The following is a 16,298-nucleotide window of genomic DNA, read 5'->3' as shown; positions in this document are numbered from 1 at the left end:
ATAAATATAATTTAACCATTTTTGTACATAGAAGAGAAATCAATGACGCATGTATTTTATCACCTGACAGTTGCAACATTTCATTACACTGTATGTATGCATATATGCCTATTTTTTAAAATATTTGTATCAATCATATAATTATGTATATATTCATTTAAAAAAAACAGTTGTACTTATTTTAATATAGACTCGTTTTTTTTTGGTATCACTGTGTTGTTTTTTGGTGATCAATAGAACAGAAATATATTTACTGATAATAATCGTTAAAAACAGTACACGATGTTATTTATTATAACAGTATAAAAGTCTTACTGAAGGGATGTCTTAATAAAGAGTAAGAAGAATAAATATAAGTATATATTTTTGCGATATAGTTACTGGTTATTTCTTGATATTAAAAAAAATTTCACGGCCAAGAAAGAAGCTTCAATGCTTCACGACTTGAAGTACTTGGCTGCCATTCATTTAACAAACATATCCGCTCTCTAAAAAGCTAACAACTAAGTAGAAAATTAAATTGATCCTTCTTATGGAAAATGACAAAAATTTCCTGTTTGTGCCAGTTCTGAGATCTTTATGTAGCTGTGGCCAGTTCTGAGATTTTAATAGTAGCTATTTCACTACAATAAACATCTGTACAACCCCACTTAAGAAAGTATATAGAGTGGGATTTTCATTCCGGTTAATTTAGCTTAGAAACTTTATTTAAACTGCAAAGTTTAGATAAGAAAAAAGCGCTGAATTTTTCATTATCCGCTTTGTATTAGATTAACTGTTTAGCGTGAATTCTTTTTCAGGTTCTAAAATGTGTACTGATATATTATTATCATATCACTTTCTTGTATATTCCGATGCCACTCTGATTAAATAAATAATTAAGATTCCACACAATATAATGTCCCAACTTATTTTTATAATAGTATATTGTGTGATCTCTTAATTAGTTCTTTAGTCACAGTGGCATAGGAGTATACAAGAAAGTGGTATGATGGTTATTCGTTATACAAGAATCTTTTTAATAATATGATACATCATTAAATGTTTTAACTAGTGGAAAATACATTCAAAGTAGTAACTATCACAATGACAGTAAACAAAATGTTTATTATTCAGTAATAAAGAGAATATAATTTTTTTTTTTTCTTTTTCAATTACGAGTGTTGTGGAGAATCAAGGTCTGAAGAAGACTGATAGAGCTAGGAACAGATGGATGTTTGATTGAGTTCTTGCTGTCATGGACCTTTCACGTGACAAATAACTCGTGACGATCGGGGAAAATCCTGTGCTATTGCCAGTAAATAATATGATCTGCCTCCAATTCCAAATTCAACCTTCTAACTGTCAGCACTCTGATGATTTCGTTGTATATAAAATCTGTGCGGAATTCATCATCAATCACTAGAGCTAAAGGTTTTTCAGGAAAGCCGTAAATCTTTATGGAAGTTAAAACCGTTGATGTTTTGCCGTTCTTCAGAAAGTCTGTATGTGTTGAGCTAGAGATAAATTTCAATTTTTGTCCTTGCAATATAATGTCTACACGAAGGTAACGTTGATTGGTAATTGATTCCACAGACTCGCCATCATCTATAAATATTTCTCCTCTACTGATCATATCGTGACTTACACTGTTACTATTGAATTGTTTATGAAAGCCTATAGCAACTGTTGCTGTTAGACTATTGTTACGTACCTCTGTTGTTGTCATGCCAGATTCCTGAGTCACAACGATAAAACCACCGCGTATGTGAAGGTTCACGTGATTGTCTGTAGCTGATAACTCTTTATACGCACCTTTCGTATTGCTGCTACTTAACATTCCTGTGTAGAAATCATACCAACAGCCCGGTGGGAAATATGCCATTATACTTTGAATTTTACTTCGAAGAACAGGAGACACTAGCAGTGCTCCACCTATTAGAAACTGCTCATCAATATCATACGTTTTCATATATTTAGGAAATTCAAAAGCTAAAGGTCTGATTACAGTTTCACCATATAAATGAGCTCTGTAGAACAACGTATAGTAATAAGAAAGCAGAGAGTAACGTAATCGGAGCATAGTTTTTGCTACCGCTTCAGTTCTTCGGCTAATATCGAAAGGATCAGCAGCATCCTGCCTATAGGTGATCATAAGCGGCTGCAGCGAAGAGACTTGGATCCATCTAGAACAAAGTTCTTCGTCTAATTTACCAACAAAACCGCAGTATGGCATACCTATTAACGGAATACCAATCATATTTGATTCCAACATTTGAATAACTGTTATTTTTAGCATTTCCCAAGTAGCTATATTTCTGCCTCCCCAGTGACCACCAAAACGTCCGCTTCCGACAAAGGTAGAAAGACTGGTAACAAAAGCTCTTCTTTGGCCCCTTTCGAGAGTTAGTTTAACAGATTTCATATGGCCATAACCGTACAAATTATATAAATGATAATGAGGAGTATTGTTTATATACCTCGAGTCCATACATATGGTACCATCAACTAAATGTTTGCCACCAGGAACAAAAGGTGGGTTATTCAAATCATTCAGAGTACAAGATTGCCTGACATCTGCCGTTGCTGTCCTAAGATCTAGTGGCGTGTTCATGTCTAAAAAAATTCCAGTAAAATTAAAATAATTCTCGTTAAGTATATCGTAATGCTCCTTATACCATTCGGATATACGTGGATGAAAGAAGTCAGGATACAATACTCTAGTAGAATTAAAAAGATGACCTACATAAGGCTTTGGGACGGTGGGATATTTTATTAAGGTATCTTCGTACATCTTTTTCTGGTTGAATGTTTTAAAATCCTCCTCTAGAACATGCGGCTTCTGGAAGAAAATCATCCTTTGGTTACGACTTTGCATATCCTTTAGCAAAGTTTTGATTTCAGTTATATCGTTCTTCATATGATTCCAGATGTCTGACTGTCTACAGTTTGACTCTATGGGTATGCCACGAGCCGATAGCTCTTTCAACCATTTTCCAGAGGCAATTAATGTTAATGCATCGCTACACGAGTGGTGTCCTAAAGCCCAATAGGGAGGTAGTGCAGGGAGACCAACAAACATTGTTAATTGCCGAGTAACATCACTGGGAGAAGGACCAAGGAAAATGTGAAAGTCTAGCATCCCTCCTATAACACGGAAAGTTACCGAAGGAAGACCACTTGTAACTATTTCCATTGGATGACTATTAACTAGCAACACACCATGAGCGTTGCCGTCGTTTTCTATAACCAAATAAAATGGATACACACTAGACCACAATGACTCATTCAGTAAACCAAAACGACTAACAAGACTCCATTTACGTGGTCGCTTTAGTTTATGCCTGAAAGTAGGGCTAGAACCTTGACCTAAACCGTACAAGTTAAAGGACGGAATTACGGTTGAAATCTCCATGTAATTTTGACTATATATGAGTGGACCAAACATAGTGTTAAAAATGTCTGTCGAGGAAGATTTCCTTTTGACACGAATATTGAACACCTTCCCCGGCTCTGGCCATGTTACTGCATAGGAGACATTGCTTGAGTCAAACTTAATAGTCTGCTGATAGTCCAAAAACTGCATAGCATTGTAAGTGTTCACCATTGGATCGTACATTTTAATACGTAGATGATTAGTTTGCCAAAATTCAATTTCAACATGAATTAGTTGGGTCATAGAAATATCTAAAGGAGTACTGTTGACCTTTGCCTTCAACACGACCAGTTCTTTTCCTAATTTTTTTGAGTTCCAATATTTTACGTAATAGCCATATTTTGTGGGATGCTTATGGAAACATTTAGGAACGTCGGAATTTGAACTACCATCCCAACAACAGCCACTGAGAATGCACAACTCCTTATACACTTTCTTACTCGCAATTCCGGGAAAACAGTCGAGCCTGGGAAAATAAGGGATGGTAATTATTATTCACACTATAGTTTGAAACCTACGAGGAAGATCATTAATTAACAAGGATTTTATCATATTTCCAAATTTATTGCTTAACTGAAATAATGTTGGTTTAGTATGTAATGATATGTTAATCATTATGTCTCCCACATAAGAGCCTTAAATAAATTGAAATAGCACCACTTACACTAAAGAAAACAAGTTGGCTGCACAACTGGAATTAAAGCTTGGCCAAGAGAATGTAGGTGTTGTTGTATTTTAGGAGCATCGGCAACTAGGGCCATGTTGATCCGTGTATATTGTCTGTAAATTGTGTGTGTGTTCTGAGGTTTCGGTTTTCTGGACAAAAAATCCGAGTTTCCGGGAGAAAAAGCCATGCTACCCTCACCTGATGAGCTACGTTGTGAAAAGGACTCATAAATATTCCTCCCGTCATCGACTGGATTCGAACTCTGGTCTTTTCCACCCTGTGTGAAGAGGACGGCGATCTTACTAACTGTACTACCCACGAGGACAGGAGAATATATTATTTTTAGGCCACCCGAATAATTAAATTCATCTGCCGTGCAGTGTGTCTTATGTCTGTTAATTGCGTGTATTCTATGGTCGATGTCTGTTTTGTAGGACGAAAAACCACAGTTTCTGGGGTAAAGGACAGGAGAAGGTAGACTGTAGTCTTTACTTAGGTATGGTGCAGCTGGCACAGTGATGGTACTAATCGTGCATGTGATGAGTATAGGAAAAGACCGCGATACCACGAGCTTTCAGAAAGGCATGATTGTTGACGCAAAGTGTAAAGACATGTCCATCTCCGAGATAGCGCGTCTAGTGTGGGTGTTTTAAATATGATTGACTGGAATTTGTGGGTTGGTCACTCACACACTAGCAAGACTTTTGTGGATTTATTGGATGATTGTTTTCTACAGCAGCATGTTGGGGAGGCAACTGGAGGGAGTAATACTCTTGATCTGGTTATCAGTAGTGATTCTTCATGCATTAAGAATCTGCAGATAAAGGAACCACTAGGTGGCAGTGATCACAATGTGCTGAAGTGGAATTTACTCAAAGAGGTAACTATCATCAGGGGTAAAGGGAAGGGTTTTTGCTTTCGAAAACGTGACTACGGTGGTCTGAGACAGTATTTAAATTCTATACGGTGGAACCAACTAATGATGTTACCAACAGCAAATTCAAAATGGGAAGCATTCAAAGAATTAATCTTGGAAGCTACTAGGCTTTTCATACCACCAAAGAAATATTGTTCAAGATTTAGGCCTAAATGGATGTCAGATGAACTAATTAGATATGTGACAGAAAAGAAAAATGCATGTGATATATATATATAAATTAACATGTGACACAGAAGCCTATGATAGATATAAGCTGGCCTGTAACCAAGTTACAAAGGAGGTTAGGCAGGCGAAGGCAGATTACGAGAAATCTTTGGAAAAGGATGCAAAGAAAAACAGCAAAGAGTTCTTTACTTATGTAAAGAACTCTCTTCTGTTTGGTCCAATCAGATTGACCCAATTGATATTGATGGTTCAACTGTTGATGATCCTGCTCAGGTAGCTAAGAAACTAAATGAATATTTTGCATCGACATTCACATATGAGGAGTTATTCAGGGAGGGGAATGCCAGAGGTGTATTCAACTCTGGCAGTAAGCTAGATAATCTTGTAATAACTGAGAGTAAAGTGGAGGAGAAATTGTTGAATATAAACACACGAAAGGCACCTGAGGTGGACGGAATCTATCCAGTTATATTAAAGGAGGCGGCAAAGGAAGTAAGCAAACCCTTAACCATAATTATGAGAGCTTCCCTGGACTCAAGGGAGGTACCCATGGACTGTAGATGTGCAAATGTGACCCCAATACACAATGGAGGATCAAAGGGAGACACGGGTAATTACAGACCTGTTAGTTTAACTTCTGTTCCAGGAAAATTAATGGAGGCACTGGTTAATGAAGCATTGCAGGATCATCAAGACAAAACTTCAGTTATAGCTCGGACACAGCATGAGTTTGTTATGTCAACTCTAGAAGGAAGCATTTTCTTCTCTGTCACATGTCTAATTAGTTCATCTTGTCTGATTAATTTGATTGGATACTATGATGTAGTCACAAAGTAATTGGATGCAAAGAATAACTTTGATATCATGTATTTAGATCTTAGAAAAGGCCCTTGATACTGTTGCACATGGAAGACTGCTGCACAAATTGGAGCAGTGTGGCATTGGAGGCAAATTGCTGCTATGGATAAAGGGATGGTTGAGTGGCAGAAGACAGAGAGTGGAAATCAATGGACACTGCTCTTCGTGGACTAATGTTATCAGTGGAGTCCCTCAGGGTTCAGTGTTGGGTTCATTGTTGTTTTATTATTTATAAATGATATTGATGATGGTATATCAGGCTTAATGTCCAATTTTGCCGACGATACGAAGGTTGGCAGGGTTGTCAATGACACTAATGACAATACACTGCTGCAACAGGATCTAGAAAAGTTAAGCAGTTGGGCTGAGATGTGGCAAATGAAGTTTAACATTGACAAATATAAAGTACTACACATGGGAAGCAGTAATCCCAGAGTAACGTATCAACTTTGTGGTACCACACTGACAGTGGTAGAAAATAAAAAGAACCTGGGGGAAATTGTGCAGTCAGATATGAAGTTTTCTGAGCAGTGCAGACGGTCTGCAAGAGTAGCTCATGGTGTCTTGTCAATGATATACAGGATTTTGTCTAGCAGGGATAAGGAGGTAATTATCCTCTTGTATAAGGCAATGGTCAGACCACACCTTGAGTACTATATACAGGTCTGGAGGCCTCATTTCAAGGATGTAGAGCTGTTGAAACGAATACAGAGAAAGGCAACAAGATTAGTGAATGGAACAAAGGGTTGCTCTTACGAAGAAAGGCTTAAGTTTTGCAAATTACAGTGTCTGGAGACTAGGCACCTGGGAGGTGATCTGATTGAGGTGTATAAAGCCTTGAATGGTTTGAGCATGCTCAATGCTGATGGGATTCTTCCTCTTGCTCAGAATAATCGCCTGAGAGAACATAAATTCAAATTGAGGAAAGACAGATGTGGGATAGATGTGTGGAAGGTTGTCTTTAGCCAGCGGGTGATTGATTGCTGGAACAAACTTCCATCTGTCGTTGTAGAAGTTGATAGCTTAAATATATTCAAGGCAGAATTTGACAAACATTTGGAGCGAGTGGATGGGTGAAAGCTTATATAGCTGATGCAAGCAAGCTTATATAGCTGATGCTATATAAGCTTGCTTTCTTGCATCATGTGCCTTTGCTAATGCTAACGGGAATATTAATTTTGTTAATTACATGACAATTATCAAATTTCAAAAATTTTTAATTTATGGGAAAAATTTGTACCAATAGCTGCTCTCTCGTGAGAAGTTATTGGTATAAATTATTTATCATAAAATCTTTACCTGTCACGCAGTGCAGTGTTTTCTAAATCGCTCTAAGCACATTCTGTTTTTTTAATAGTCTCACCTCGTATTTATGGAATTTTAAAAAAATAAAAACTGCCCTCCAAAAAAGTAACAAGGCACAGGTCTGTTTCAAAGTACTGTCACTGCTGTTCCCTTCAATAGCAACACGCTATGACACATTACAAATCCTACACAACAAGGTAGGTGGAAACTTTTATCGGCAGAACAGTGACCAGTTGAGATACCGATGTGGGACGTGTTGTTCTAGTCCCCATCCAGGGAAAATAAGGAATTTTCCAGTTCATCCCATAGGTATGTCACAGCGTTCAAATCGAGACTCTGCTCTGGCCATTCCAGCTTTTTTACGCATTCATGTCCATGAACCATTCTCAAACAGGACGAACGGTATGGCATGTGGTATTATCGAGTGAAACAAACATGAATCTCTGGCAAATAACTGAAACATCGTGAGAGCATGAAATTGTCCAAAATGTTAAGAAACTCGTCAGCGTTCATGGTCAGCCGCACAACCATCAAATGCACTAGTCCATATCATAAGAAACAGCTCCACTAATCCTCCATGTCCCTCCGAACTTCGGCACAATGCATTCTGCAGCAAATGTTCTCCAGGCGTCAGCCTCTACATCGTCGCTAGTTTATCTGATCACAATAGGGTATAGCGAGAATCGTCACTCGAATAGATCCGATTTATACAGCTCTGTGCGCCAATTATGGTGTTCATTTCACTATGCAAGGCGCGACTGCTTATTGAGGTTAGTGATGTTTGGCTTATGCACCGCCGCACTCCAATTAAAACTGGGGTCTGTATGAAGCTCCGTAAGTATTATGTTAATACAGAACTCAATCCTCGACGTTTTAAACTCTTGGTAGATGTTTTGCAGTGATGTCTGACAAGATTGTACTGTTATCCTTTTGAGTTTCCATGACCATCTTGTTCGTTGCTGGACAGTGGCGGTGATACCGTCATGCCTCCATTTCATGATAACATCACCGACGTCGGCTGTGGATGGTGAAGGCTGTCAGCAATTGCACGTAACAAAAGGCAGGCAACGTGGTATTTGACAATAACACCTCTCTCTAAATCACTCAGCTTGGCGGTACGCGCCATGAAGAGAACAAGTAACTTGTGTTTTAACTCAGACCTGTATATAAGGAAGACGTTCAAACGCCTTATATGATCCACTCAAAAGTCAAACTGACCAACTGCATGAAATCAAAAGTAAAGAAAATTGATGAATTTATATTGTTTTTTTTTTTAAATTTAGCTTGTAATATACATACCAATAAATATTATATAGTGTATTATTTAAGATCTAGGTTTTATATTACAAGATATAAATTACATAAAAATAAATACATCAAAAAATTTGTTCATATTTTTAAAATTTTCTATAAACGTTTGGAGTTAATCGATTTGGCAACTGAAAATATGGAAATTGCAGAAAAAATAAACACGACAAAAATCATTATAGCATATTTATTATGGAACTCTCAACATAAAATCGATAAAGAAACTGTTTTATTATTATCATTGTTTAATTATATTATATTATAAACATAAATAATATCTTTAAAATCAGTCTGGAATAATGTGATGATGCAACCTCGATTTGTCTTTAAAATTTTGTAACAGTCATGTTTAATGGGAGGAATGTATTTCAATAGGTCCATCATGTCTTTTCTCCTTTCTTTTGTTACAAACTACCGGAGGATATAACAAGGGCTGGTCTATGTTTTTCAGTATTCATGGTCTACTTGCCTGGATTTTATAATATTTATTGAATCAAACCCTATATCTTCGTTAAACTTGCATTTGAATTATATAATTTGTGGTTTCGACCTCTCTAATTTAATCCATTGCATATTCAGCCAGTTGACTGATAATCCCGTAATTGTTTTCTTTCTGTTAGTGATGGAATCTTCTAATAGTTTTGTGGAAAGTCCTTATGAGCCATCTCAATCTGAATCATTGGGCAAATAACTATGTCCACTTACCAAAAATTTAATTTCATGGTCAGCCGGACAACCATCAAATGCACTAGTCCATTCATAAGAAACAGCTCCACTAATCCCCCATGTCCCTCCGAACTTCGGCACAATGCATTCTGCAGCAAATGTACTTTAATAAACTTATAACTTTTAATATTTCTATTTTTTTTTTTTAATTTCCACCCAGTATTTGAACGATTCCGGCTCCGTTTCCACCCAGTATTTGAACGATTTGGTTCGGTAGCTAGGTTATGGGCAATATTTTCCTTGTTTGAACCTGATGATGAATCCGAATAAATACGGAAACGTTTCCTTGAATTGGGGTTTCCGAGTATTGGAGGATCACTATCTGATTCATTACTCAATAATAATTATTTGCCATCTTTATTTTACACTCATAAATTTTGTTTCTTTTATAAAACAATGTACATTTAAAATTAATATGATGTTTCTTGTTTAACACTTCGCAATAACCTCGATTATGGGCAACTGTTGACACCAAACAGGAGTTAATCGAAACGGCTTCGGAAATATATTAACTGTTCAGAAGCCATTCAGAAGCCATACGTGGTTCTGCGACCTCCTAGTGATAAATAGAATTATCGAGGTTAATCGTTTGGTTTCTGAAAGGTTAAGCACGAACCATGTGCTCTGGTACTAAAATTGAGAAAATTACAGAAAGTGGAGTTTATCAGTTTGGCCTCTGAGTGGCTCATATATATATGTCTGAGTCACTTGTCTATCCTGAAATAAAAACTGAAATAAAAACTGGAATGACTACGAAAACAGAAGTATCCAGATATCTTTTGGAGGGTAGCATACATCATTTATTTTATCAGAATCTCAATTATGAAAGTTATCCTAAACATACAAACATTTACTAAATTTGAATGCATCTTAAACATGGATCTTTTAATTGCATTTGAATGCATCTTAAACATGGCTATATTTTGAGCTGCATAAGGTTTAGTAATCTCTGTTGACTCTGTTTTGCCCTAAATGATGAATAATTCACCCTTTATAGGATAAAATTGAATAACATTCTGTCAATATTTTAATTTTGTTTCTAAACAGCTCAAATACTGACAATTTGCTGATTGCCTTGGGGTGAATATACTTATCTTTTTGGGCTTGTTCTCTGACGATTTGGCCTGAAATCGCGATCCCCAGTGTTCTGTAGCCTGGATACCTGTTTTGCTTACAAATATTTTTTTGAGAGACGATCTGTGAAATAGGTACAGAAGGAATAGGAATGAAGTTTTTAACGGAGGAAGACTTGTCACAATATCAGCCTTAGATCTTTGGGGTTATATAACTGGAGTAAGTGTTAAAAGGTGGTTGTGGGATCTTCAATAGACCCAATTGGGAGTAACATTTGGTTGTAATAACAATGATGATGTAACCGCTTGTGGAGATTATAGAGAACTGAGATAAGGAAGTTGGCATATGGTGCTCTGCTTTCAGTTATCATAATGATTGAAAGCTGATTCCTGAAGAAATGGGCACGTATTTAATACTTTCGTATATTGGTCATGCTGATCTAAATGGTACTATCAGACGTGTACCACCTAGATCAGCATCATGTAAAGTGTTTATTTAGTGTGAAATAAAATAAAAGCGATCCTCGAAGAAGTGATGTAACTTTTGCCGTACACATACAGTTAAGTTGATAGATTTATTCCTAAAAGACAGGAGTAGTGGCACTCCTGTGCTTTTAGGCTTCAAATATTTCGGTAGCAGGCTTTGTTTTAAAATTCTCAAAACTGGCAGAAGCAAAAAGAAGCAGATCCGTTTGGTATGCTGTAGAGGCAGTGCAGATCTAGAGAAGTGCATTTACTGGACTTTAGGATTCAAATGCGCAGCTTAATGTAGGAAAAAATTCTTCTGTTTCAGGATAATTTGTAAACATATAAACACGTCACGATGACCACACATGCTAATCTGTTATAGTAGTAGATTCTGAGTTTGACAGATTACATTTCTATTTAACGTTTTGAAATCATGATTGTATTCAAGGCTGCACTTTAACTTAATTTTTGAGGGGTGGTGTAATAATTCCTTTGCAGTATACACTTCAGGAAGAATATTCGGGTCTTCGAGATTGAGTGAGAGAGAGAGAGAGAGAGAGAGAGAGAGATCCTTGTGATTTCAGCTTCCATGGATGTTTCTGTGTAAGGATCTGAGAGTTTGGTATCCACTTCACTTATGTCTAATTCCACACGACGTGTTGTCATGAGACCAACCTCGTGACGAGTCATGTTACAAATGGGACTGTTGAACCTCATGGGTGTCAGCTGTCGTATTCCATCCACCATTGCAGCTGAAAATTTTCAGATTTTTCTGATTTATGTTGTCATCTACAAGCGACACGGGTCATTATAAACTTATTTGCATATGAAACAGTATTGGAAAGGATTCTGTTGCGATCTCCACGACACGTAGCGATTAGCCTCACCTGTTGCCAACTTTCACACATTACTGCTGCTGGAATAACAGAGAATTTCTTCTCCATTACTTTGCTGCTCAGCTAAGATATAAAATCATGTGAAGTGAACGGACAATAGCATGTTTGCGTTAGGTTTTTTTTTTTACTAAACTAGGCAGTCCTAGCCTGCTTTTCTGGCAACCTCGCCACTATTTACAGTACTGTACAAACAATATTAACACATATATTACACATCGACTGGTTTGTCACCATCCTTAGTATGTGGAGCCAGGCCAGGGTCCTACTGTCAAGCGAACAAATGGATGTACATAATTCAAATGGGTTCCCTCAACCATTGAAGACCATGTAGTTCTGCTTTTCATGTCCGAGGAAGCTTAATCAAGTCATAAATCCACACACGAGTGCTACTTCAACAAATACGTCATGTCCTAACAACAGAAATAATATGAGACCCGCCATAACATGCCAAGTAAATCAGTTCAGCGTAATTAAAGTTTGTAATCATAGAAGCACGTTGTCCTCTCAAGTGAAGACCACAAGACAAGCATTCCACATATTACTGTACCTCTGAGCGAGCACCTCCATAAACGCATCCAGTTCAAGCACTCGCTCCCACCCCATTGGCCTAAAGAAATCCACCGGGTCATTATTACACTCGGGCAACCAGTCTAAGCGAACTTTCGTTCGCTTAGACTGGTTGCCCGAGTGTAAGGTTGCTTAGACTGGTTAGACTGGTCAGACAAGTCTGTTGGTTAACATTATCCGCTATGATACCACTGGAAAAGAACTCATCCAGCTGTGAGAATGCCATGTCATCCAAGTTTTCCCGCACGCCCAAGAGAACCCCTGTTCGCCTTGTTTGTGCATTTGTTGCTTATGATTGGGCTCCATGGTCACCCAAATTTTTAGCCTATATAAGTGACTGTGTTACAGGGCCAACTGCAATAGCTAAGGTTATCGTTGCCCGGGGGCAACATGTCTTCCTGGCGCCCCTGAGTATGATACTTTTATAGATGATTTTCTTTACCTATAAGAACTTGTCCTTCGGTTTGCGCCTCTCAAGCTCGGCGCCCGGGGAAAACTTCCCCCCCCTCTGCACTCCCCTTGCTGCGCCTCTGGAATACCCCTATATATATAGCAATTTATTGTTATATATAGGGGTATTCCTAAAAAACATACTATTGTGTTAATTTCATTGTGTCAATGAAATTAACACAATAGTATGTTTTATTTCTCTATAACTGCAAAAGGAGGAAGCACTGCTAGTTTCTTCTTCATCCATTCCAACGTTTGAATTGTTCAATTATTGTTGCCGTAACTTTATATATGAAATATGGAAATATTTAGAAATTCAATATCTTTCAATTTCTCATCCATAAGATCTAACGAATACAGAGTGACGAAGAATATAATTCCCCCCCCCCAAAAAAAAATTTTACAAGTCCCCAGATTCAAAATGTAAGTGCAAAAAGTTGTAGGTTGAGCTCCCTATGTATTAGCATAGGCAGCCATTAATGTCGAAACGGTCAGAGAATATTCCAACGGCCACTAGACACATTTACTTCTAATAGAGCTTTTTAAGTGTTTTGCTTATTCATCATTACTTTAAACACTTTATTACCAATAAGCTTTCAAATTAAAACGGAGTAGAAATTTTGCCTCACTTTAGCATTCAGGTACGGTGAGGCAAATTTTCTACTCCGTTTTCATTCAGGTACATTATTGGTAAAAAAACATTCTTGGGCAAGGGCCTCAAGCTACGAGTAGTTTACTGACGTACGGGGCAATTGCATCATTTTTATATATAGCAAACTGCCCAAAGTAGGTAAATGGCATCGTTTTAATTATATCTCATATTGTGAAAACTTTCACAACTAGTTGCTATGATATTGCACTACTTCGAATAAGTAACGCTTCACCAATGGTGAAGACTATTGTTACTTATTCTCGGCGGATACCACCACCCAGACGGCACCGTTTCAAGGCGTTTTGGCCTTTCTTCGGTGGTGGGCAGGTACAGTGGGCAGTAAACCCCTACTTAGCTCGAGGCCCTTGCCCAAGAATGCTTTTTAGTCTAAATTACAGCACCCCATCAGGCATTTCTCATATTGTTGAGTTATACTTCATAACTGACTCGTCACGAATGCAACACCAAGATACCTGCCCACCCACCGAAGAGAGGCCAAAAAGCCTTTAAACGGTGCCGTCTGGGTGGTGTTATCCGTCGAGAATAAGTAACAATAGTCTTCTCCATTGGTGAAGCGTTACTTATTCGAGGGAGTGCAATGTCATGGCAACTCGTTGAGAAAGTTTTCACAATTTTAGATATAATTAAAACGATGCCATTTACCTACTTTGGGTAGTTTGCTACGTATACAAATGATGCGATTTCACTAACCGCACGTCAATTATTTATTGGTTTGTGCGGCCCCAACCAAAGTTAGTTCCCCCTTGCAACAAATAGCCACTTTTCTTTTACACGTCAGACGAACGCTACAACGAGTAAGCTAAGCAGTCGGTCAGACAAGTCAAAGTTTGGCATGGAAAGAGAAGGCCGTGTGGGGCAGCATTAATGTCGTATACAATGGTCAGAAGCTAGAATAAATAAGAATAAAAAATAAAAAGAGGCTTACTTGATAGGTCAGACTGTTACGAAGTAACCAGGCATCGAGTACAGCAATTCAGCATTGATCATAGAATATTATTTTAATAAGAATCACAAATAAAAAAGCACTGAATATCACAAAATAATTATCTAAATAAGCAAATATCACAAATATTTATTAAAATAAACACAAAATAATAAACTATTACAAATAATTATGAAAATAAGCACTGAATATCACAAATAAAATAGGAATCCGAAAAGAATGTGGCTGCATGGGTCACCTAGCATCCTGTTGTTATTATTTGATTTTGCATTAAAGCAACTAAGGCATACAACTCTAATGTAACCTAATCTAAGCGATTAACTTGGTCACTTGGCTAAGAAGTCCATATAAGTTCCTCCCATCTGGAAGGGACTCGAACCCTAGCTTTTTCACACGAGGTGCAGAAGGACAGTGATCGAAACTATTGTGCTAGCCTCAAGAGCGGCAGCTAAGGTAGGTATTACAATTGTGTAATCTCGTTGCTTTTCTAAAGAATTCAGTTGATGCTTGAAGTCAACGCATTGAAAATATTTTCGCCTTAATTATAAAGTCCTACGATAAGTTATTTATTTCTTATTTATTTATTTTTGGCAGCATGCATTGTCTACTTCTTGTTTTCGGAAACACACTGAAAATGTTTGCTCCTCTTTCTGAAGATTATATACTATACTGTTATTCTCCTTGAATAATTTTATGAAAGATAAATACTTTCACTTCGTATGCTGATTTCTAAAGCAGGGCTAGAAAACATTACATTCTTGAAAGCTTACTATTGCATACCCTGCATATATTATAGGAGTGAGTTCACTGTGTGGAAAAATTAACTTTTAAGAGGAATGCAGTGGTTGTTGCACTACTCCAACACAAAGAATAAACTTTATGCTTGAGGGATCCACTTCCCATAAGTAGAGTCCACCTCACTTACTCTACGAGAAAATAAGTATTATGTTAAATTACTGTGGTAGTTGTCTTTTTGGAAGGTAAGGTACATTAGTCAAAATTCGAACACGCTGAACATGTTAAGAATGATAATTTCTAAGTTATGACATCAGGAGAGATGAGTGGTGTCTTGAAGGCAAATTCAAAGTCAGCCAGGAGTCACAACATCACGTGATGACCGCTAGTGCCATTTCAAATACTAATAAATTAAAAAATTTGATTAATTCAGTCTTCTTTCTGTGTTCAGAAAGATCTATTGCTGAAAAGTTCATTTAGCAAGGATTACAGTTTAGTTATGCTAATTGATATTTAATTTAAGATTAACTATTTATCAGAGCTAATTAATAATTAGTAAAGGGTTTAAAATTGTCATTATTTATATTTACCTGAATTCATAGTTACGGGGGCAAGAAGGATCTGTGCTGTCTCCCGTGCTTTTCTGAAAATGGCTGTCGATTGCAAGAGGAATAATGAATCCCATTATTGTAGCTAAAACAAGGAATATAATAATCCGTATTCGAAAATCAAAAAGTAGCACTTGCCACCAGTTGGGTTCCTGCTCTTCACGAGGAATGAAATTCCACCTACCACTGGGCATAGCTGTTATCGAGAGTCTCGTTAATTAATATCAGACACAGCCTGTAAATATAGCAAAATCATCGGATTATAATTATAAATCAGAGAAATTTTAATTCATTAAAGTATAAGATAATATTTTCTGTTTATGTAAATGAAAGTTATGAGCAACCAAATCACTCTTTCATCATCGGTGAATTAAAACCAATCAATGGCTAAACCATCGTTTATTTCACACATTGGATAGAATATCTTTCAGCTATATCTCTTAAATTTTCAGACCGTAAAGCCATTATCTACTAATCTATACGATTCGATTAATTTTAAAT

At 37.1% G+C, this 16,298-nt stretch overlaps 1 protein-coding gene across 1 annotated transcript; it reads right to left on the bottom strand.

The window, feature by feature from the left end:
* Positions 1-1,288: 1,288 nt before the first annotated feature.
* LOC150089327 (lysosomal alpha-glucosidase-like) lies at positions 1,289-15,991 on the bottom strand. The gene is made up of 2 exons (XM_090389948.1): positions 15,780-15,991; positions 1,289-3,881 (listed from the first exon to the last, which is right to left on the bottom strand). The coding sequence occupies exons 1-2, from the start codon at positions 15,989-15,991 to the stop codon at positions 1,289-1,291; spliced, it is 2,805 nt and encodes a 934-aa protein (XP_090246074.1).
* Between the last annotated feature and the right edge of the window lie 307 nt (positions 15,992-16,298).

This window comes from Mastigoproctus giganteus, chromosome 2, assembly GCF_048544385.1.
Source record: "Mastigoproctus giganteus isolate SK-2022 chromosome 2, ASM4854438v1, whole genome shotgun sequence".
Taxonomy (NCBI): domain Eukaryota; kingdom Metazoa; phylum Arthropoda; class Arachnida; order Uropygi; family Thelyphonidae; genus Mastigoproctus; species Mastigoproctus giganteus.
This window is presented reverse-complemented; position numbering and strand designations above follow the sequence as displayed.